Source organism: Carcharodon carcharias, chromosome 1 (assembly GCF_017639515.1).
Source record: "Carcharodon carcharias isolate sCarCar2 chromosome 1, sCarCar2.pri, whole genome shotgun sequence".
Classification (NCBI taxonomy): domain Eukaryota; kingdom Metazoa; phylum Chordata; class Chondrichthyes; order Lamniformes; family Lamnidae; genus Carcharodon; species Carcharodon carcharias.
This window is the reverse complement of record NC_054467.1, coordinates 5,934,416-5,959,553: the sequence shown is the minus strand read 5'-3', so window position 1 is coordinate 5,959,553 and position 25,138 is coordinate 5,934,416. Positions and strand designations below refer to the sequence as shown.

General features: G+C 45.3%; 1 protein-coding gene across 1 annotated transcript in view; it reads right to left on the bottom strand.

Moving 5' to 3' along the window:
* Positions 1-11,626, bottom strand: part of LOC121284976 (broad substrate specificity ATP-binding cassette transporter ABCG2-like) — a 56,636-nt gene extending 45,010 nt beyond the window's left edge. Inside the window, exons 1-4 of the mRNA XM_041201010.1 lie at positions 11,547-11,626; positions 8,302-8,406; positions 7,230-7,289; positions 1,619-1,733 (exon numbers count right to left, since the gene is read on the bottom strand). Of these exons, the coding sequence (XP_041056944.1) occupies positions 1,619-1,733; positions 7,230-7,289; positions 8,302-8,406; positions 11,547-11,626 (360 nt within the window). The remainder of the gene's footprint in view (positions 1-1,618; positions 1,734-7,229; positions 7,290-8,301; positions 8,407-11,546) is intronic.
* Between the last annotated feature and the right edge of the window lie 13,512 nt (positions 11,627-25,138).

Here is a 25,138-nt window from a genome sequence, read left to right as displayed (position 1 = left end):
GTGAGAAATAATCTCCTCTGGCTGGGGAGATCAGGACTGGGGTACAAGGCATTTCCAGTGTGAAGTTTGGAAACATTTCGGCACACAAAGGGTGTCAGAAGTTTGGAACTTCCTTTTGAAAAACAACAGTCGATGTTGGGTCAATTATTAATTTTAAATCTGAAGTTGAAAGATTTTTGTTAAACAAAGGTGTTAGATATGGAGTGAAGGCAGGAAAATGAAGTTAGGTCACAGATCAACCAGGATTTCTCTGAGCAGCAGAACAGGCTTAAGGCTTAAACTCCAGTTCTGGTGCAGCACTTGCTCAGTACTGACTCTCCGGCAGTGCAGCACTCCCTCAATACTGCACCGGGAGTGTCCGCCTAAATTATGCACTTAAGCCTATGGAGTGGGACTTGGGCACACAACCTTCTGACTCAGAGGCGAGAGTGCTACCCCCCAAGGCAATAAGCAGGGAAATTAGTTAAGTGTCTGAAAAAGGTATATTAAAATATATGTATCTAAGACTGAACATTCAACACTACATTTCCTTTATTTTGACTCCTTGAATCTCCTTAAGAATTTGGGATGGAAATCTAAAGGGGCTTCTTGTTTACCAGAATAAAATGATTGATGTGCACTCTACAAGGGGGTTGGAGGGGAGGAGCGGGGAAGAAGTCACAAACAGCCCCGTTCATATCCGCATCATTGTCCATGTGCAGAAACTTCCAGGGTAGCAAATTAGGAGTTTAAATTCTGGCCAATTTACGCAGCAGAGGTCAATGCCACATAGTAAAATAATGAGGGGAGCTTTACTTCAAGTAATGGGCAGTGCATAGTTGTACAAAGTAAACACCCCTTTAAATGCTCACAGATATGCCAATCAACTAGCCAATATGGAGAAGACTACAACTGTCTTGAGGAGGTCTTGTGATGCAGCAGATAGTGTCCCTGCCTCTAAGCCAGAAGCTCTGGGTTCAAATCCCACTCCAGGTCTTGATGACCAAGGAAGGTGAGTTCATAACACGGTCAAAAATGTTGATTATCAGCTTGTAAATCCTTCCAAAACTCACCAAAGGCAGGTGATGAGAGCAGGAGAGATTCCTTTTGAAGAACAACAGTCGATGTTGGGTTAATTATTAATTTTAAATCTGAAGCTGATAGATTTTTATTAAGCAAAGGTGTTAAGAGAAATGGAAAGAAAGTTGGAGACTCTACCATCGCTATCTATAGCTCCGGACTACAACATGCATGGAAAAGTACATGTTACCACAGCAACTCTGACCTCCCTGAGTGAACTGTAACATTAGCACCACCACCACAATTGTCTTCCAGCAGCTGCACCAATACACAAAACATTATTGTTGTCTCTTGTTAGATAATTTGGTCATCAGAAAGTGTTGCCGGAGCAACCAATCATAATCATATGCTTCATCATTGACCCCGTCTTGTGGTCCTGCAGGAGAAGCAGGTCATTTAAAGTTGAGTGCCTGATTTCTGACCCCTGTCAAGTAACAAAAAACATAGCTGGATGTGCTTGAGGGGAACCTCAAAAAAATCAGGGCCTTGGTGCAGGATCTTCTAAATGCCAAAATGCCTTGAGTATCTCTTTCAGAAAGTGCAGCAACTGAATTCTCACCTGTACAACATATCCAGAGATACACTTGAAGTTAGGAGGTTGTAGTGCACCGCCAATAAGCACTTGTCCTTTCAAACCAGAAGGATCCTTCCTTGCAGCCAAAATGTCAAGTAACCTGGGGAGTAATATTCAGCAATCATTAATTAATAGGTGTTAGCTGTCCTCTCATAGCCCTGCATGCAGGAGAGAATCAGGACATTAAAAGATAGGAAATTGCGGTGGGAGTAGACCCTTCGGCCCCGCAATCCTGCTCCATCGTTCATAAAGATCATGCTTGATCTTCTACCTACTACTCCACTTTTCCACCCTATGCCCATTTCCAATGGTTTCCTTAGTTACAAAAAAGAGAGCAAATATTACATTCAGGGGAACCAGGAGGGGTTAGGAAGCAGGAAATACTTCAGTGGGAGAAGGAAATTCGTGGGGGGGAGATTTTATGCAGGCATCAGGGGCCTGGGCTATAGACTGGAGAGCCGGTGGGAGACCTGTGTTACCTCCTCCGGGAAGTGCCATTCGGGCAATTAAGTGGCCATTGGCAGGCCTCCCCCAGGATCAAGGACCCCATAGGCATAAATCCCACCCACCAAGAGTTGCTGGCCAATCAGAGCCGGCAGCTCATTTGCACACCAACATGGCAAGGGAGGTGGTAGCTTCTGCCAGTGGCCCATCTCATCAGAAAGTTGCAGCTCCCCCTTCAATCCTGCACTGACAATGTCCACCTGGATTTTGTGCTCAAGTTTCTGGAGTGGAACACGAACTTGCAGCCTTCTGACTCGAAAGAGAGAATGCTACCCACTAAGCCAAGGCTGACACAACACACTGAGCAGCTGAGAGATGTAAAACTGAGGTAGTACAGGAAACAGGCCGCAGAATTGATATATGAGCTATGTTCACAGAGGGTGGAAGATGGGAGCCTGGCCAATAGAGCATTGCAATAGTCGATTCTGGGGACGATAATAACATGAATGAGGGATTCAGCAGTAAATGGGTTGAGGCAGGAGTGAAGGTGGATGTAGGCGGTCATCACGATGGATTGAATATGGGGCTGGAAGCTCAGCTCAGGAGATCCTGCAATCCTTGGTGAGAATCACTTCAAATGCACAGAACCAGATTACACTTGGTTTCAAATCCAGAATAAAGTTTGGCAAAAGAATCTGTGCCAACTAATAACTGAGATCTACTGAAAAAAAAAAAGGATTTGAGTTACCGAACCCAAGTAGCAGCTATTAAAATAATGTAGCATCAGCTGTAATTGGACATATTAATCTCATTGTTTGAGAAAATATTGGTAGTAACTTACCAACCATCAGTATACCTGCAGTCTCCTTCGGCTATAAATTAATGCCCAATTTTATCCTCAACAATCTTATTGCATCTTCTTTATGAACAAATGTGGCAAAAAGATCATAGAATTCCGACCTGACAATGGTACAGCCATTTACAATACTGACGCCACCCTCTAACCACATCATTTACTCTCAAACCCACTAAAGCATTGCAGCAAAGTCCATGCCTGTGTAGTTAGTCCCTAATTATCATAATCACAGCTCATTCTAAATTTCGTCTCCTTGTTCTCAGGAACTTGTTAAGTTTCCAAGGCCTGGGGAGGCGATGGCCAAGTGGGTACTGTCACTGGACTAGTAATCCAGAGAGCCAGGGTAAGGCTGGGGAACCCTGGGTTTGAATCTCACCATGGCAGATGGTGGAATTTGAATTTTAAGAAAAATCTGGAATTAAAAGTCTAATGATGACCATGAAGCATTTGCTACAATCTTCAGCCAGAAGTGCCGAGTGGATGATCCATCTCGGCCTCCTCTGGAGGTCCCCAGCATCACAGACGCTAGTCTTTAGGCAATTCAATTCACTCCACATGATATCAAAAATGGCTGAAGGCACTGGATACTGCAAAGGCTATGGGCCTTGACAATATTCCAGCAACAGTACTGAACTCTAGAACTTGCCGCGCCCCTAGCCAAGCTGTTCCAGTACAGCTACAACACTGGCATCTACCCAGCTATGTAGAAAATTGTCCAGCTATGTCCTGTACGCAAAAAGCAGGACAAATCAAATTACTGCCCCATTAGTCTACTCTCGATCATCAGTAGGAGTAATGGAAGGGGTCATCAACGGTGCTATCAAGTGACACTTGCTTAGCAATAACCTGCTTACTGATGCCCAGTTTGGGTTCCACCAAGGCCACTCAGCTCCTCATTACAGCCTTGGTTCAAACATGGACAAAAGAGCTGAACTCCCTAGATGAGGTGAGAGTGACTGCCCTTGACATCAAGGCCGCATTAAGGAGCCCTAGCAAAACTGGAGTCAATGGGAAATCAGGGGGAAAACTCTCCGCTGGTTGGAGTCATACCTAGCACAAAGGAAGATGGTTGTGGTTGTTGGAGGTCAGTCATCTCAGCTCCAGGACATCACTGCAGGAGTTCCTCAGGGTAGTGTCCTTGGCCCAACCATCTTCAGCTGCTTCATCAGTGATCTTCCTTCCATCATAAGGTCAGAAGTGGGGATGTTCGCTGACGATTGCACAATGTTTAGCACCACTCGCGACTCCTCAGATACTGAAACAGTCCATGTCCAAATGCAGCAAAACCTGGACAATATCCAGGCTTAGGCTGACAAGTGGCAAGTAACATTCATGCCACACAAGTGTCAGGCAATGACCATCTCCAACAAGAGAGAATCCAACCATCGCCCCTTGATGTTCAATGGCATTTTCATCATTGAATCTCCCACTATCAACATCCAGGGGAGTTACCATTGACTAGAAACTGAACTGGACTAGCCATATAAATACTGTGGCTACAAGAGCAGGTCAGAGGCTAGGAATCGTGCAATGAGCAGCTCACCACCTGACTCCCCAAAGCTTGTCCACCATCTACAAGGCACAACTCAGGAGTGTGATGGAATACTCCCCACTTGCCTGGATGAGTGCAACTCCCACAATACTCAAGAAGCTTGACACCATCCAGGACAAAGCAGCCCACTTGATTGACACCACATCCACAAACATTCACTCCCTGCACCACCGACGCACAGTAGCAGCAGCATGTACCATCTACAAGATGCACTGCAGGGAGTCCCCAAGGCTCCTTTAACAACACCTTCCAAAGCCACGACCACTAGAAGGACAAGGGCAGCAGATGCATGGGAACACCACCAGCTGGAACTTACCCTCCAAGTCACTCGCCATCCTGACTTGGAAATATATCGCCATTCCACTGTCACTGGAATACCTGGTCTGCCATCAACCAACCTTTAAAGAGTTGTCGGGAGAATTGCAAGTTGTTTTTACGCTGGTGGGAACTCAATTCTTTTGCCTGTCTCCAGATGATCTGCTCATGCCTGCCATGAAACCCGCCACGGGCAGGATAGTCCACCCTTTGTCTCTAGTTTTTCATTCTGTAGAAGATTGGACTTCCATTAGAGCAAAAGAACTAACTGCAGGCGTAGACCATACGGACTGCTCCACTGTTCAATGCGATCATGGCTGATCTTGGGTGTCAATTCCATTTTCCTGCCCGCACCCCATATCCTTTGATTCCCTGAGACCAAACATCTGTCTATCTCAGCCTTATTTAAACTCAACAACCACAATCCTGTAGGGTAAAGAATTCCAAAGATTCACAACCCTTTGAGTGAAGTAATTTCTCCTAATCTCAGTTCTAAATGAATGGCCCTTATCCTGAGACTATGCCCCTATGTTCTAGATTCCCCAAACAGTGGAAACAACCTCAGTGTCTACCCTGTCAAGCCCCTTCAGAATCTTGTATGTTTCAGAGAGATCACCTCTCATTCTTCTAAACTCCAGAGAATACAGCCACAATTTCCTCAGTCTCTTATCACACTTACCCAAATTATATTCCAACTGCCTTCTTGTTTCTCATTCACTTAATTGGTCTATATCTCTTTGCAGCCTCTTTGTGTCCTCCTCACAGCTTACATTCCCAACTAATTTTGCATTGTCGGCAAACTTAGATACATTACGCTCAGTCTCTTCATCTAAGTCTTAGTCATACAGATTGTAAGTAGCTAAAGCACTGATCCTTGCAGCACTCTACTTGCAGCCCACCAACTTGAAAATGCCTCATTTATCTCTGCCGTCTGCTTCCTATTTATTAACCAATCCTCTATTCATGGTATTATATTACTCCCATTCCATTGACCCTTATCTTGTGTATTAACCTTTTGTGTGGCACCTTATCAAATGTCTTTTGGAAATTGAAGTATTAAACATCTACTGGTTCCCCTTTATCAATCCTGAATAAACTCTAACAAATTTGTCAAACATGATCTGCCTTTCATATACCCATTTTGACTTTGATAATACTATATACTTTTTAGGTGCATTGTTAAGGCTTCCTTAATAATGGAGTCCAGCATTTTCCTGGTGACTGATGTCAGTCTAACTGGCCTGTAGTTCCCTGTTTTCTCTCTCCTTTCTTTCTTGAATATAATGTTGCTACATTTGCTAACTTCCAATCCGCTGGCACCAACTAGAGTCTAAAGAAGTTTGAAAAATCATAACCAGTGCATCCACTATCTCTAGAGCTAGAACTCTAGTGTGTAGGCCATCAGGTCCTGGGGATTTGTCAGCTTTTTGTTCCTTAAACTACTCCAATACTTGTAGTCTGTTCATGTTAATTATTTTGTATTTCTCTTTTTAGCCCTTTGGTTACCCCACTAATTCTGGTATGTAATTGTGTCTTCCATTGCGAAGACAGACAAAAATGTTTGTTCAACACCTTTGCAATATCCTCCTTCCCCATGGCAAGTTTCTCCTGTCCCTGCACTGACAGCAATAAGCTCAATGGCCTCCTTCTGCGCTGTATGAATCTAAAATAGGACCCTCAGTTCTACCATCCCTATTCATAACCTAGTCAAATAGGATAGCCCAACATTTCAAAACCTCAATAATATAATCTTACAGTGCTGGGTTACTTCCACACCGTTACCTCTGGAGTCCCCCAAGGACCTATCAGCGGCCCCCTCCTATTTCTCATCCACATCTATCCTTTAGCAACATCATCCAAAAACATAGCATCAGTTTTCACATGTGTGCCGACACCCAGCTCTACCCCTCCACCACCTCTCTCAACTCCTCGCTAATAAGTCCAATAATGAATTCAGGAGAAGCTTTTTTACTTCACTTTGCTTTACTTGGTGAGATGTGGAACACAGGAACAGGAAGGGGCCATTCTGCCCCTTGAGCCTGTTCTGCCATTCAATTAGATCATGACTGACCTGTATCTTACTCAATCTATCCTCCCGGCTCCATAATCATTAATATCCTTGCCCAACAAGAATCTATCAATCGCAGTTATGAAAGTTTCATTTGACCACCAGCCTAGACAGCTTTTCTGAGGTAGTTTATTTCCACTACTTCTTGTGTTAATCCTACTGCCAGATGAAGGGATGAAGGAGAAAATCGTAGATGCATTTAAGGAGAGTCTAAAGAAGCAAATAAGAGAGAAAGGAATAGAAGGATGTGCTGAAAGATTGAGATGAAGAGGGTGGGAGGAGGTTTGTCTGGAACATAATCACTAAGGTAGCCTTTTCATTGCGATCGATTACAATGCAATTCTATGTAATTGATACTCACGAAGATTTTCCACTTCCTGTGGGACCCAGGATAGCGTTCATTCCAGGTCTCATGATGCCACTACAAAATAAAACACAGGAAACAAAGGTCATGTAAATATTGGGAACCTTACACAAGATTGTCTTTGGAAAAACAGCAGCCAAATTAGTGTGTCAGAAATAAATTATGTAATTTATGAGACTTGTATCTGTGAAAGTTACACAGCAGAACACTCACATTTACCATGAAGGAAAAGAAAATGTATACACTACAGAAAAGTTATATTAGCTGAAGAGATACCAGAACTGAGACTTTAAGAAAGAATAAAAGTGATTTCTTATCTCAGTAATCTCCTCTAGGCCAACAATCTCTGGCCTCCTTCAATTCTGTCCTCTTGCACCTCTGTATGTGGAGGCTGAGAGCCCCTTCCATCAACTGCCTCACCTTCCCATGCCCCTCCCATCCCAATACCAACCAACTGCCGGGCAACGTCCCCATGAATCCCCAACTGCAGCTTTGTGATGGGTGGGAGACGGCAGCATGTTATTCTGTCCAAGTCACCAGCTTTGCTGTGTTCTGGATTGCTCCTTGTACATTCTCCATGCACTCCCTGTTAGTAATGGAGCCAGCATTTCCAGCCAGCACCTTTCCAATGCAGTAACATTTTTAGTCCCATTTACGGAACTTACATACTTCAAGGCAAATCGCATTCCTGCACAATCAGATTTAAGGTGATTGGTAGGAGATGGGAGGGGACATGAGGAAAAACTTCTTCACCCAGAGAGTGGTGGGTGTTTGGAAGTCACTGCCTGGTTTGGTGGTGGAGGCAGAAACCCTCAACTCATTTAAAAGGCACCTGGATCTGTACCTAAAGTGCTGTAACCTGCAAGGCTACAGAGCAGGTGCTGGAAGGTGGGGTTAGAATGGGCAGCTAGTTTTTTTATTTTTAAATTTTCAGCCAGCACAGACACGATGGGTTGAATGACCTCTTTTTGTGCTGTAACTTTTCTATGGCTCTGTGGTTACAATTAAACATTGAAATCACCCCCACCCTCCCATGCCACAATGCAAATCAAAGAATGAAAATACACACTTGATACCACTTAGGATCTCCTTCACGTTGGTTTTATGGAGACATGGTAAACCGCTCTTGATCTTCACACTGTAGCAAATGTTGTAGAAGCTGACTGTTGATCCGGTAGATAACGTACTTTTGTCCAACTTTGGAGGACTCTGTTCCAAGGCAGCAGGTACATTAGCCATCTGCAAATCACTGATGGATTTGCTATTTTCCATCTTAGCTAGTTAACTGAAATACAGAGAAAGCATTTTCAGACATACAGACCTGTAAATATTTCTTCAGTACTTTTCCGCCCTCATGACCTACAGCATCCACAAACGTCATAAAATTACCACTGGTATGCTAAAGCTATGACAACTCTTAAATATAAAGTCACTTCCCAAACAGAAAACAGACTTGAAAGAAATCATTGGCGATATTTAAATTCAGGGAACAGTTTTGTCTCGTGTAACAATCTCAGCTCAAAAAGACCATAAAATTACAAAAAAATTTACAGCAAAGAAATACGCCTTTGAGCCGAACAGGTATATGTCAATGTTCCTGCTCTCCATGAATCTCCAACTTCATCTCACCGTATCAGCACACTCTTCTATTCCTCTCTCCTCCACATGTTTTTCCATGTTCCCCTTAAATACATCTATACTATTCACCTCAATCACTCCCTGTGGTAGTCAGTTCCACATTCTCACCACTCTCTGGATGAAGACATTGCTCCTGAATTCCCTATTGGATTTATTAGTGACTATCTTATATTTATGAGCCTTAGATTTAGAAACCCTACATTTGGAAACATCTTCCATACACGTACTATATCAAGCCCTTTCATAATTTTAAACACTTCTATCAGGTCACCTTTCAGTTTTCCCTTTCTAAAGAAAAGAGCCCCAGCCTGTTTGTCTTTCCTGGTGGTTATAACCCCTCAGTTCTAGCGTCATTCTTGTAATTCTTTCTCGCACCTTCGTCAGTGTGTCTTTCTTTAATGTGGAGACCAGAGCTGTACACAGAACTCTGTACATAACAGACTGCAATTAAAGATGTGACTTTCATATCACAGTATGTGAAATATTAAAACAACAAAGTAACATGGGAAGAAGTTCATCGTTAGCAGTTGCAGTAAACGGGTATCATATCTGTTGCCCGTTATACACCACGACTCAATATTCGGTGCTAATGGGTGGCCAGTATGATTAAGCCATATTTGTTTGCGCATGTAGACTTACAAAAATTCCCCAGGAGCAGGCTTTCCCTTGGATCCTACCTGCACTTCAATTATATCGACAGCGAACACCACGCAGTAATGGCCCAAGACACTGCCTGGCCCGGGGAATTGATGTAACGTTATATAGCGCCACTAAAAAGGGGGCCACACACAGATTTCTCATCCAAATTTTTGCACCTTTCCACAGTTGGAAATATGAAGTTTTAACATTTCGAAAATGAACATTGTACTATTCATATCCTGAGACGAGTTGATTTTTATTTGGCAAAAGTATTAAGGGATAAGGAACAAAATAGGGTTGAGACACAGATCGACCGTGATCTAACTGAATGGTCGAACAGGTTGGAAGGCCTCAATTGCCTACTCCTGTTCCTTTGACTTGGTCTTCTTGAAAGAGAATTCCACAGACTAATGACCCTCAGGAGAAATTCCTCATCTCCATCTTAAATGGGAGACCCCTTATTTTTAAACTGCGCCCCCTTAGTTCTAGATTCCCCCACGAGAGGAAACATCCTCTCAACATCTACCCTGTCAAATCCCCTCAGAATCATACATGTTTCAATATGATCATCTCTCATTCTTTTAAAAGCTTGTAGGCCCAACCTGATCAACCTTTCCTCATGAGACAGCCCCTTCACTCCAAAAAATAGCCTAGCGAACCTGTTCTGAACTGCTTCCAATGCATGTACATCCCTCCTTAAGTAAGAGGACCAAAACTATACACAGTATTTCAGGTGCGGTCTCACCAATTCCCTGTACAGTTGTAGCAAGACTTCCTCACTTTTATACTCTATCCCACTTGCAATAAAGGCAAATACTCCATTTGCCTTCCTAATTACTTGCTGTACCCATATGTTAACTATTTGTGATTCATGTACATACAAGTAATCGTATTTGCTGCCTTTCCCTATTTACCCTAAAGGGGATGATGGGCCCTTCTTCTTGAAGCTATTGGGTTACAACTGAATTACCTCTTAAGAAGGTCGCTGAACAAAGAAAGAACAAAGAGAATACAGCACAGGAACAGGCCCTTCGGCCCTCCAAGACTGCACCGATCATATTGCCTGTCAAACTAAAACATTTTGCACTTCTGGGGTCCGTATCCCTCTATTCCCATCCTATTCATGTATTTGTCAAGCTGCCTCTTAAACATCACTATCGTACCTGCTTCCACCACCTCCTCTGGTAGCGAATTCCAGACACTCACTACCCTCTGCGTAAAAAACTTGCCCCGCAAATCTCCTCTATAGTTTTCTCCTCTCACCTTAAATCTATGTCCCCTAGTAATTGACTCTTCCACCCTGGGAAAAAGCTTCTGACTATCTACTCCATCCATGCCACTCATAATTTTGTAAACTTCTATCAAGTCTCCCCTCATGAATGAATGCAGTCAAGTGTCGGTCATATTGGGTAGATGGTGGGAGGGCCCAGGAAGAACTGGTTGTGATTTTCTGGTGCTAGCACAAGTAACAAATCAGAGAATCGTACAGAACGGAATGAGGTTCAACCCATCATGCCTGTGCCAGCTCTTTAAAACAGCTATCAAATTACCCCTTGCTCTTTCCCCATAGTTCTACAATTTCCTTCTTTTCAAGTATTTATCTAATTCTCTTCTGAAAACTCTTATTGAACCTGCTTCAGCCACTGTTACCACATCATAACAACTCCCTCCCGATTCCCCGATTTTTTTTTGAGGGGGGGGCAATAGTCTTAAATTACCAAATTCACTGAATTAAATTCTGCAACTTACCCTGGTTGGATTTGAACTCACAATCTCTAGATGACTTCACCAGGACCAGCTAGGCAATGTTCCCAGTCTCCATTTATCTAAGTGATAGATCCTTATGAAAGCACCTTTCACCTGCTGCCCTCTCAATATGCAATATTTCTTATGAAACTACTGGACTTTGACTTCACATTTTATGAGATGGTGCAAGATCTTAATTATAGCATGCACCTCTGCCTCCTGAGATGTGTGTCATAAAGGCTTTTGTGTTTATAGAATCTTAGAGCACAGAAGGAGGCCTTCAGCCCATCATGCCTGTGCTGTATCTTTAAAAGAACTATCCAATCAGTTCCGCTCTCCCCATTCCTTCCCCATAAACCTGCAATTTTCATCCGATTCTATCTGGAAGTTTTGATTGAATCTGCTTCCACTGCCTTTTCAGCTGGTCTCCTGTGATGCTGTTCACAGGTGCTTCCTGAGAGCACAGATGGAAGGCAAACGTGGCTGGGAAAAGCGAGAATTAGGGAGCCACTGGAAGATAGAGGGGGATAGGCTGAGAAATCAAACCTGATGGACAGGCTGGGAGCAATGAAAAAACACGCAAAGCCTGGGCTGGTGGCAGACTGGAACTGCTGATAGTGAGGACATCATGTGTCAGTAACATAAAAACGCCAAAGGGAATAGAATGCAAGCTCCAGGAAAAGGCCAAACTTAAACCTTGGTCCTCAGAAAGGCCTGAGTGCCCTGGACAACATTTATCCCTTAATCAGCAACAGTATTATAAAAAAAAACTGACAAATTGGTCATTTTTCTTATTGCTGTTCATGGGATCTTGCTGTGCATCAGGTTTTCCTAAATTATGACAGTGACTGCACTTCAAAAGGATTTTATTGGCAAGTACTTTGGGACATCCTGTGATCATGAAAGACTGTACATGAAAGCAAATTATTTAAGAAATCACATCCCTTGCAATCAATTATGAGAGTTGGCAGGCCTGATACAGCAATGCCCAAAATAATGAGCAAAGACACTCGAGTACAACAAAGTCAACATTTGCAATAACATCTGCAATGCCATGTAGCCACATAACAGCCAATCAGACATCTCATCATCTTACCTCCAGGGGCATGTACAAGTAGAATTGCCCTACTAGAAACCCTGTGCCTACATTTCTATAGATAGTCTAATTTATGGTTGCAGCATTCTTGTAACAAAACTCCAACCATTGGGTTTGCATTGGCCCAACGCATACAGGGTTATCCTTTTTTGTAACATGGAACATATGAGCAAGGAGCTGGAGTAGGCCATTCAGCCCCTTGAGCCTGCTCCACCATTTAATAAGATTATGGCTGATCTGGTAATAACCTGAAATCTGCATCTCACCTCCCCTCCCGATAACCTATCACCCCCTTGGTTACCCAGAATCTATCCACCTCTGCCTTAAAAATATTCAAAGACTCTGCTTCCACCAGCTTTTCAGGAAGAAAGTTCCAAAGACTCATGATACTCTGAGTGAAACAATTTCACCTCATCTCCATTTTAAATTGGCGACCCCCTAGTTCTAGATTCTTCCAACAAGAGGAAACATCCTCTCCACATCCAACCTGTCAAGACCCCTCAGGATCTTAAATGTTTCAATCAATTCAACTTTTATTTGTCTAAACTCCAGCGGATACAAGCCGAGCCTGTGCACGGTACCAAGTATGGTCTAATTCTGAAGTGAATTAACCTGAGAAATTGTTAAATTTAACAGATAGTGATGGTGGCCCAGTGGTAATGTCACTTGACTAGTAATCCAACAGCCAAGCTAACACTCTGGGGACTTGTGTTCAAATCCCAGCATAACAAAAATAAACTCTGGAACTGAAAGCCATTCTCAGTGATGGTGGCCATGAAATTCCAGTCTGATGGAGCGCAGTTGACTTATAACTGCTCTCAAGGGCATTTAAGGATAAGCAAATGCACACATCCCATAAACTAGTTTAAAAAAAACCCCACCCAACTGGAAAGAAAATGAGTGATCATATCTGGAGCATGATATGAACAACAACTTTAGTGAGGTGAAATTTCTCAAGGTGCTTATTATGATTTATGTTTGATTAGAAAGTCAGATTTCAGGTTAAGCCAACATTCCTCATTAAATAGTAAAACCCCACATTTTCCTTTCATGAGCTGCTCACAGATTCCTGGATCCACACAGCTGAACTTGTTACAGATGCAGAGATAACACAAATAGCCAGAATTCTACCCCTTGGGTAAATGATGATTTGGTCAATCAATCAGTCTATGTGAGATCATATCTTAAATTGCAAATCTTGTTATGCAACAATATCTTGTCATGGGAGAGTTATTAAATTTCCTCTTTTTCTCTACTGCTTATCACCAACACCACCATGCTCCCATCCCTTGCACCCATTGCAGGATCCAATTGGTTCTTTAGTAATTCCACATACATACCAGAAGGGTGATGAAAGCAGATTCAAAGATATCTTTAAAAAGAGAATTGGATACATACTTGGAAAGGAAACATTTGCAGGGCTATGGGTGAAGAGTTGGGAGTGGGGCTACTTAAATGTACTGAACGGCCTCCTTCTACACTCAAAAATTTTATAAACTACGAGAAAGGAAAAGAATCGTTGGGCAGAATTTTCCATTTTTGAGACTAAGTGCAGTGATGGGCAGGTTTTGTGGTATGTTTCTGCTGGGGCTCGTGGTGGGAACTTGAGCCTGATTTCACACACAGAACCTCATTAATTACGCACAGGCGAGTAGCTCCCTGAATCACATGATGGGGCTGTGTCAGAAAGGCACAGTGAAGATCATGGGGGATTTTAATCTACATATAGACTGGAAAAATCAGAAATCAGGCAAAGGTAGTGTATGTGATGAGTTCATTAAATGTTTTCAGGATAATTTCTTAGAACAGCATATTCTGGAGCCAACCAGAGAGCAGTCTATACTAGATCTGGTATTGTCCAACAAGATAGAATTAATTGATAACCTCATAGAGAAGGCTCCCCAGGTAGCAGCAATCACATGATTGCATTTTATATTCAGTTTGAGGGAGAGATGAGTGGGTCAAAGACTAGTATTTTAAACTGAAATAAGGGTAATTATGACAGCAGAAAGCAGAGCTAGCTAAAGTGAATTGGCAAATGAGGTTAAAGGATAGTTCAATAACAATGCAGTGGCAGATTTTAAAGGGATATTTCAGAATACACAGAATAGACACATTTCAATGATAAAGAAAATTCCAAGGGGAGGACCCACCATTCACAGTTAACTGAAAAAGTTAAAGACAGTATGGAACTTAATGAAAACACATATAATTACTCAAAGACAGGTGGCAGATCAGTAGATTAGACAGAATATAAAGAATAGCAAAAAATGACAAAAAGATTAATAAGGAATGAAAAGATTAAAGTACAGGAGAAAGCTACTAGAAATATAAAGGTGTAAAATAAGAGTTTCTATAGATATTTAAAAAAAGAGTTAACAAAGTGAGTCTGAGGGATTAATGGAAAGTAAGGAGATGGCAGATGAATTGAACAGTTATTTTACATCAGTTTTCACTATAGCGGATACAATTAACTCCCAGAAATAGCTGTAAATCAGCAAATGGAAGGGACGGAGGAACTCAGGAAAATTACAATCACCAGGGAAATGGTGTTGAGCAAATTGTTGGGGCTGTGGGCTGACAAATCCTCGAGTCCGGATGGACACCATCTTAGGGTTTTAAAAGAAGTGGTTAGTGAAATAGTTGATGCGTTGACTTTAATTTTCTAAAACCCCCTAGATTGGGGGAAGGTTCCATTAGATTGGAAAATGACAAATGTAACTCCTTTATTCAAAAAGAGAGGGGGACAGAAAGCAGGAAACTACAGGCCAGTTAGCTTAACACCGGTCATAGGGAAATTATTAGAAGCTATTATTAAAGATGTTATAGCAGGGCACTTAGAAAAATTCAAGGCAATCAGGCAGAGTCAATCAAACACCAAGGCAGAGTCAACATGGTTTGTGAGAGCGAAATCATGTTTAAGCAATTTATTGGAGTTCTTTGAAGGAGTCACCAGGGTGCTATGGATAAAGGGAAAACAGTGGATATACTGTACTTAGGTTTCCAGAAGGTATTTGATAAAGTGCCACATCAAAGGTTATTGCGGAAAATAAAAGCTCATGGTGTAGGGGGTAACATATTGGCATGGATAGAAGATTGGCTAGCTAACAGGAAACAGAATAGGCGTAAATGGGTTATTTTCAGGTTGGCAGGATGTAACAAGTGGTCTGCTGGGCCCTCAACTTTTTACAATTTATATAAATGACGTGGATGAAGGGACAGATGGAATGGTTGCTAAATTTGCACAATGATAGGTAGGAAAGTAAGTTGTTAAGAGGACATAAGGAGGCTACAAAGTGACACAGACAGGTTAAGTGAGTGGGCAAAGATCTGGCAAATGGAACATAGTGTGGGCAAAGGTGAAATTGTCCATTTTGGCAGGAAGAATGAAAAAAAAGCATGTTATCTAAATGGTGAGAGACTGCAGAGCTTTGAGATTTAGAGGGATCTGGGTGTCCTAGTGCAAGACTCACAAAAAGCTAGTGTGCAGGTACAGCAAGTAATTAGGAAAGCTAATAGAATGTTATCATTTATTGTGAGGGGAATTGAATACAAAAGTAGGGAGGTTATGCTTCATTTGCACAGGGCACTGGTGGGGCCACATCTGGAGTGCTGTGTACAATATTGGTCTCCTTATTTAAGGAAAGATGTCAATGTCTTCGAAGCAGTTCAGAGAAGGTTAACTAGACTAATACCAGGAATGGGCGAGTTATCTTATGAGGAAGGGTTGGGCAGGTTAGGCTTGTATCTACTGGAATTTAGAAGAGTAAGAGGCGATTTGATGGAAACCTTTAAAGATCCTGAGGAGTCTTGACAGGGTGGATGTGGAGAGGATATTTCCTCTTGCGGGAGAATCTAGAACTAGGGGTCGCAGTTTAAAAATAAGGCATTGCTCGTTTATATCAGAGATGAGGAGAATTTTTTTCTCTCTGAGGGTTGAGTCTTTAGAACTCTCTTGCTTAAAAGGCAGTGGAAGCAGAGTCTTTGAATATTTTTAAGGCAGAGCGAGATAGTCTTGATTAACAAGGTTATCAGGGTTAGGCAGGAATATGGGGTTGAGGTTACATTCAAATCAGCCATGATCTTACTGAATGGTGGAGCAGGCTTGAGGGGGCGAGTGGCCTACTCTTGCTCCTAATTCATATGTTCACACGTAACTGATTCATCTGCCCTATTGTAACCTGCTGGGGTCGAAGGTCTATTTAAACGTCACCTGAATACACAAATTCACTTTCTCCAGTCCAGCCGTGTGGAGGCAAAGTCTCAATATGGCTGCGTCCAAGAAGAAAGCTGCACCGGGGTTCACCCATGACTCCCTTGAGGCTCTCATGCCACCAGCACCGGGATGTCCTCCACCTGAGGGATGATGCCAGGAAGCCCCACCAGCCTCACCTGGCCGGCCTGGGAGGTCAGCTCGTCAGGCACCCGCTCAAGAACCGCCATCCAGGGCAGGAAGAGGATGAACGATCTCACCTCCTCCACCCAGAGTAAGTCAACCTTCAGCTCACTCCAATCTCACTCTCGCAATGACACCATGCACTCAAAGGGTTACACTGCTCAGGGGTCTCACACAGTATTAGCGGGGGACCCATCAGCACTGATTGTCTCACAGACACTTTAACATCACCGACATCTCCTCTATCTTGCTGCACAAACACCATCTTCAGCCCTTACTGGGGAGGGCACAGCACACACAGCGGGCATACTTCCCAACCTCTTCCCCGTCCCTTCTCACCACATCCCGTCCATTTATCATCATCCAGGCCAAGCCACCCCACAGCAAGAGGAAAAGATCCCAGGCCGGAGGAGAGGCAGCAGACATCTTAGAGTGGCCCAAATTCGAGGAGGATGCCGCTAAGTTGGTGGGTAAGGATAGAGATTGCGCTATGGGGAAGGCGAGATCAGCCTTTCCCAGTGAGCTCGTATGGTTGAGCCTTCCATCGGTTAATCACATCCTGACATTCTTAGTGAGTGACATGCAAAGTTGTTTTGTAAATCTCTCTCTCTCTCTCTCTCTCTCTCTCACCAGCAGGTCCAGACAGACCACCAGACTGGCACTCGGAGGACTGCTGGAGATCAGGCACCCACTGAGTCCAAGTCTGATGATGAGCCTCTGGAAACAGCCACGTTACACATTCCAGAGGTGCAACGCCAGACAGCAGAAAATCAGGTAGAGTCACGAGAGGCAGTCAGCAGACTAGAACAAAGGATGGAGGAGTCCATCCACATTCTCTCTGACATCGTAGCTCCAACATACGAGTGCCTCGAGGTTTCCAATGGAAGGATGGCGACCGCCTTGGAGACCTTGGTACAGTAGATCCTGCCGGATTTGCAATCAAACCTGCGCTCCATCGCTATAGGCATTGGTGGAATCCATTAGTGGCTAGGTGAGAGGGGGCGGGGAACCTTGCCCTCCGTCCAGGAACCCCTTAGCCTTACGGAGTCAGGCAGAGACCCTCGAGCACCAACAGGGAGCAGGACCAGCAGCTGGAGACCCCGGGGCAATCCACCCAGGCGAGTCCGACATTATCCAGCCAATGCCAATCCCCTCCGCCTATGACCCCGTCACCTCCAGCTATACAGGTTGAGGAGGGTGCACCTGCCCCACAGCAGGATACTCAAAGCAGGCCAGGGTCCTCCAGCTCTTCCTCAACTCTCTGGAGGACACCTGCCAAAGTCATTACAGACATCAGGGCATAGCAGTCAGCAAGTTACCTCCACCTCTGCTGCAGATGTCAGGGATGCGCTGAGACAAGTGGGATCGTTAGAAAAATTAAGAAGCTTTGACATCACTTCTCAGTCACAGGTATTCAATCACTGTACATATCATTCACCTTTATAAATACATTTGCTGCTCATGAGAATGGTTTCGTCATTTGAAAGCGTTGTGCATAAGCTCCTGGCCATTACCTCACATTCTCTTTGCACTGGCCATGACTTATCAATAAATAAGAGGGAAGCACACTGACTGGTATCTTGGAAAGCTGCTTTGCCTCACATGAACAGTTATAATTAGTTTTTTCACCCACCTCTCGTTAACGTATCACAATTGTTAGGATAGAGTGTATGAACAAAACATCATACCTGATGAAGTACTTGATTAATTGGTTTACATTTTCTGTGGACAGTGCCACTGGGTCACAATTATTATTCTGTGTACCTCTACAAGTAAAAAAAAAACGTTTGTCCGGTTGTGCATCTAATCTCTCTCTCGCCACAAGCAAAATAAAATCACGTAAATGTGAGTGAATGATCTCCCTTTTACAGCTAGTGATTTCCTTTCACAATGCCACAAGGTAATGGGCGAGTGGACAAGAGTACATACAAATCTTCAGACACACAAGTCTTTACAGGAACTCCTTTAGTTTTATGTTTAATACATGATGGGACTTAAAAAATTTCTATCATTTTAAAAAAATTCATTCATGGGACGTGGACGTTACTGGCGAGGCCATCGTTCATTGCCCATTCCAAATTTATTGCATTTGTTCAGAGGGCACTTTAATAGTCAGCCACATGGCTGTGGGTCTGGAGTCACGTGTAGGCCAGACCAGGTGAGGAGGGCAGATTTCCTTCCCTAAAGGGCATTAGTGAACCAGATGGGGATTTTTTTTTAAGACAATCAACAATGGTTTCATGATCATCATTGGACTTTTAATTCCAGATTTTTAAAAATTGAATTTAAATTCTACCAAACCCAGGCCCCCAGAGCTTTATCCAAAGTCTCTGGATTACAAGTCCAGTGACAATACCATTACACCACCACCCCAGGTTTAACTTAACTAATGCTGCTGCACACAAGTCAGTTTGAGAAAATTATATCTTATACTAATAGAAGTGAGATATACAAAATGTACCATTTGGCCCAGACACACCCTTTAGAGGGGGAAATCTGTCACCGTTTGTCCTTACCTGATCTGGCCAACATGTGACTCCTGACCGACAGTAACTGCTCTCTGAAATGGACTAGCAATCCACTCTGTGGGTCACCAACAGGGAGGAGGGTGAGGGAGGAGGGGGAAGGAGGAGAGAGAAGGAGGCGGGGGGTGATGAGAGAGGGGGTGAGAGAGGGGTTAGAGAGAGGGGTGAGGGGGGTAGAGTGATGCAGAGGGAGAGATGGAGCGGGAGAGAGGGGGTAGAGAGGGGCAGGGGGAGTGTTGCGTTATACAGTATAACGCTTTGTTTGGATCTGACTGATATTAGTGGAATCAAAGGAGGCAACTGATTATATTTGTTACTTTATTATATTTACACAACTACAATCAATAATCTCACGTCCTTCTGCCGACTGGGGACCCCATGGCAATGGCTGGTCGAGAGATATCCTCATGTTCCTTGGCATCGGTCGTGAACCCAGTCCTCATAGGTGAAGTCCATCCCCTTATAGCATCAAAAATGAGTTGATCTAAGTTACAAGAGCTTTTTGTGCTGAAGAGAGAGAGAGAGAGAGCGCGCGAGCAAGAGCGGGGGTGTCCCTTTGGGGCTTAATGAGCAGTGACAGGCAGGAGCAGTGGAAATGTGAGCTCCAGTCAGTTTGATTGTCCCTATAGGTGGAGACTCCATGATCCCTTTATTCCCCCCATTGCTATTTGAAATTTTGGTTAGAGTATTTTAAGTCATTACACTCCTGAATAACTAGGATGCTACCTAAGATGAAGAATGTGTCAATAAACTTATGGGACCTTTAATCTGGATACAGGTCAATATACATGAGAAAGAGATAATTTTAATTTTGATAGTGTAAATTACATATCTTACCAAGTTTTAAATTGAGGTTTGGTTTGTGATAAAGTTCTCAAAAGGGAAGTTTCATTTTAAAGGGTTTTGACAACAATTGGCACTAATTCAAATGCTGCAAGTTTTTGTATTTGTCTGTCTGTTCCCAAAATATGAAGTTAAGCTCAAGACCTTGACAAAGTTTGGCAGAAATCCAATTTTGTCCGAGTTAATGAATCTGGGATAATTCTAAAAATATAGCAGGTTACTTCTGAGATAATAAAATGTTTGAAGAAGAAGATAGGGAAACAAAACATGTCAAAGCCTGATTTCTGTTTTAAAACTGTCCTGAGATAACCCGAACAAGGTAGGACGGTTACAAAAACAGAATTACCTGGAAAAACTCAGCAGGTCTGGCAGCATCAGTGGAGAAGAAAAGAGTTGACGTTTCGAGTCCTCATGACCCTTCAACAGAACTGATTGAATGTTAGAAGAGGGGTGAAATATAAACTGGTCTAAGGTGGGGGGGATGGGGGGGTGGTGGGGGGTGGGGGGGAGAGAAGTTGAGGGGGGGTGGTGGTGGTGGTTGTAGGGACAAACAAACAATGATAGGAGCAGATAATCAAAATATGTCACAGACAATGGAACAAAGAAGTGTTGAAGGTGGTGATATTATCTAAACGAATGCGCTAATTAAGAATGGATAGCAGGACACACAAGGTACAGCTCTAGTTGGGGTGGGGTGGAAAGACTAGCAGGGCATACAAGATTTAAAAATAATGGAAATAGGTGGGAAAAGAAAAATCTATATAAATTATTGGAAAAAACAAAAGGAAGGGGGAAGAAATGGAAAGGGGTTGGGGATGGAGGAGGGAGTTCAAGATCTAAAGTGGAATTCAATATTCAGTCCGGAAGGCTGTAAAGTGCCTAGTCGGAAGATGAGGTGCTGTTCCTCCAGTTTGCGTTGAGCTTCACTGGAACAATGCAGCAAGCCAAGGACAGACATGTGGGCAAGAGAGCAGGGTGGAGTGTTAAAATGGCAAGCGACAGGGAGGTTTGGGTCATTCTTGCGGACAAACCACAGGTGTTCTGCAAAGCGGTCGCCCAGTTTACGTTTGGTCTCTCCAATGTAGAGGAGACCGCATTGGAAGCAACGAATACAATAGACTAAGTTGGGGGAAATGCAAGTGAAATGCTGCTTCACTTGAAAGGAGTGTGTGGGCCCTTGGACGGTGAGGAGAGAGGAAGTGATGGGGCAGGTGTTGCATCTTTTGCGTGGGCATGGGGTGGTGCCATAGGTGGGGGTTGAGGAGTAGGGGGTGATGGAGGAGTGGACCAGGGTGTCCCAGAGGGAGCGATCCCTATGGAATGCCGCCGGGGGGGGTGGTGAAGGGAAGATGTGTTTGGTGGTGGCATCATGCTGGAGTTGGCGGAAATGGTGGACGATGATCCTTTGAATGCGGAGGCTGGTGGGATGATAAGTGAGGACAAGGGGGACCCTATCATGTTTCTGGGAGGGAGGAGAAGGCGTGAGGGCGGATGCGCGGGAGATGGGCCGGACACAGTTGAGGGCCCGGTCAACGACCGTGGGTGGAAAACCTCAGTTAAGGAAGAAGGAGGACATGTCAGAGGAACTGTTTTTGAAGGTAGCATCATCAGAACAGATGCGACGGAGGCGAAGGAACTGAGAGAATGGGATGGAGTCCTTACAGGAAGCGGGGTGTGAGGAGCTGTAGTCAAGGTAGCTGTGGGAGTCGGTAGGCTTGTAATGGATATTGGTGGACAGTCTATCACCAGAGATTGAGACAGAGAGGTCAAGGAAGGGAAGGGAAGTGTCAGAGATGGACCATGTGAAAATGGTGGAGGGGTGGAGATTGGAAGCAAAATTAATAAATTTTTCCAAGTCCTGACGAGAGCATGAAGAGGCACCGAAGTAATCATCGATGTACCGGAGAAAGAGTTGTGGGAGGGGGCCGGAGTAGGACTGGAACAAAGAATGTTCCACATACCCCATAAAGAGACAGGCATAGCTGGGGCTCATGCGGGTATTTTTATAAGGTAAGACGGTAGCTATTGTGTGTGAAACAACATGAGGAAGTGAGACAGACAGAGAGAGAGAGAGAGAAGCAATTGGTCCGGGGGCTGCGCAGGTAGCCTCACAGTCTAAGGCAGGCACCCTGGACTAACGTGCTAGAGGCGGGAGATGGCAATCCAAATAGGGATTTTTCCCGCAAACTTTCCGGGACCAGATCATGAGCCATTTACAGCTGGTGTGCGAAATTGAGTAATGCAACAAGGTCCCTCACACTCAAAAGTCGCTTTGCTAGCTGTGTTAGATCCAGCACAAGGACAACCAGTGATAACTGTGCTAATGTTGTTAGGACAGTTAGGGGATGTTGAGGAAGGGCGAGCGAGAGTCAGGATCACTAATAGTGGAGAAAGGAAACCGAGGGGAAGTAAAAATGGGAATGATAGTGTTAGGAAGAAGATTACCAGACGAAAGGTGATTACAGCTCTCTTGAAGTCAGGGGTACCTAGAGAAGAAATAGATGGTTACCCGACTGGGACTGTGTATGTGTTATGGAAGAAACAGTGTGGGGGCAAAAGGGAACCAAGTGCGCCTCTGGTGCGGGAAGTGATGTCTGACCTGGAGAAACCAGATAAGTCACACGATAAAGGCAATCAGGAACAGCCACCAAAGCAAGCTACGGGTGAATGGTTTGCTGTGCTGCTGTGATTGATTTGGCCAACACATTCATCTCCGCTCGCTTGGATGAAGAATCCCAGAATCAGTTTGCCTTCACACGGGATGGTGGGCAATATACCTTTCAGAGACTGCCCCAAGGTTATCCACATAGTCCAACTCTGTGTCATGGGTTGATAGCACGTGATTTGGAAAGTTGTAACCTCTCCCTGGGAATTAGCATCACCCACTATATTGATGATATTCTAATCTGAGGACCAACTGAAGAGATAGTCGGGGAAGCTTTGGCTCCATTGGTGCAATATATGAGAAAAAGAAGAGAAAGGAGGAGGAGAAAGCACTTCAGAAAAAGCAGGAAGTCAAAGCTGAAATAGTAAAGCCTGTTCCACAAGAGAAAACCAGTTGTAAAGGAGGGGCTGCAGATAGAAGCAGGTTCAAGCACCGAGCAGTGGTACCAACAGTCGCAGGACATTTGTGACCAATGTGCAGCATCTATTAATGATCTTAACAACAGCAACGGTTCCAAGGGTGGAGTGTGTGGGAATCTGCAAATCGCCACAGTCTCAGAATGATGCCCATGGGTTCATATAGTATAATCTGTCTAATGCTTGCAAGCACCAGATAGCCATGACTACCTCGAGAAAGAATGTAGCAAACAAGATAAGTCCTTTGTTTATACCGCACTATAAAGGCACCCAGTCAAATTTGGACTGCACCTGCGAACTGGGTTTGCGACCGGTGCCAAGGAACATGAGGATATTTCTCAACCAGCCGTCACCGCAGGGTCCCCGATGGGCAGGAGGATGTGAAATTATTGCTTGTAGTTGTGTAAATATAATAAAGTAACATTTATAATCAGTAATCCCCTTTGATTCCAGATCCAAACAAAGCGTTACCATATAACGCAACAGTGAGAGAGGGGCGAGAGCGGGAGGGGCGAGAGCGGGAGGGGGGAGAGCGGGAGGGGGGAGAGCGGGAGGGGGGAGAGCGGGAGGGGGGAGAGCGGGAGGGGGGAGAGCGGGAGGGGGGAGAGGGGAGGAGGGGGAAGGGAGGGAGAGAGGAGGGAGAGATAAGGGGATGTGGGGGGGGAGAGAGAAGGGGATGTGGGGGGGGAGAGAGAAGGGGTGTGTGGGGGAGAGAAGGGGGTGTGTGGGGGAGAGAAGGGGGTGTGGTGGGGAGAGAGAAGGGGGTGTGTGGGGGAGAGAAGGGGGTGTGGTGGGGAGAGAGAAGGGGGTGTGGGGGAGAGAGAGAAGGGGGTGTGGTGGGGAGAGAGAAGGGGGTGTGGGGGAGAGAGAGAAGGGGGTGTGGGGGGGAGAGAAGGGGGTGTGGGGGGGAGAGAAGGGGGTGTGGGGGGGAGAGAGAAGGGGAGGTGGGGGGGAGAGAGAAGGGGGTGTGGGGGAGAGAGAGAAGGGGGTGTGGGGGAGAGAGAAGGGGGTGTGTGAGGGAGAGAGAAGGGGGTGTGGGGGGGAGAGAGAAGGGGGTGGGGGGGAGAGAGAAGGGGGTGTGGGGGGGAGAGAAGGGGGTGTGGGGGGGAGAGAGAAGGGGGTGTGGGGGGGAGAGAGAAGGGGGTGTGTGGGGGAGAGAAGGGGGTGTGTGGGGGAGAGAGAAGGGGGTGTGGGGGAGAGAGAATGGGGTGTGGGGGAGAGAGAGAAGGGGGTGTGTGGGGGAGAGAAGGGGGTGTGTGGGGGAGAGAGAAGGGGGGTGTGGGGGAGAGAGAGAAGGGGGTGTGTGGGGGAGAGAGAAGGGGGTGTGGGGGGGAGAGAAGGGGGTGTGGGGGGGAGAGAAGGGGGTGTGGGGGGAGAGAGAAGGGGGTGTGGGGGGAGAGAGAAGGGGGTGTGGGGGGGAGAGAAGGGTGTGTGGGGGGGAGAGAAGGGGGTGTGGGGGGGAGAGAAGGGTGTGTGGTGGGGAGAGAGAAGGGGGTGTGGGGGAGAGAGAAGGGGGTGTGGGGGAGAGAGAAGGGGGTGTGGGGGAGAGAGAGAAGGGGGTGTGGGGGGGGAGAGAGAAGGGGGTGTGGGGGGAGAGAGAGAAGGGGGTGTGGGGGGGAGAGAAGGGGGTGTGGGGGGGAGAGAAGGGGGTGTGGGGGAGAGAGAAGGGGGTGTGTGGGGGAGAGAGAAGGGGGTGTGGGGGGGAGAGAGAAGGGGGTGTGGGGGGAGAGAGAGAAGGGGGTGTGGGGGGGAGAGAAGGGGGTGTGGGGGGAGAGAAGGGGGTGTGTGGGGGAGAGAGAAGGGGGTGTGGTGGGGGAGAGAGAAGGGGTGTGTGGGGGAGAGAGAAGGGGGTGTGGTGGGGAGAGAGAAGGGGGTGTGGTGGGGAGAGAGAAGGGGGTGTGGGGGAGAGAGAGAAGGGGGTGTGGGGGAGAGAGAGAAGGGG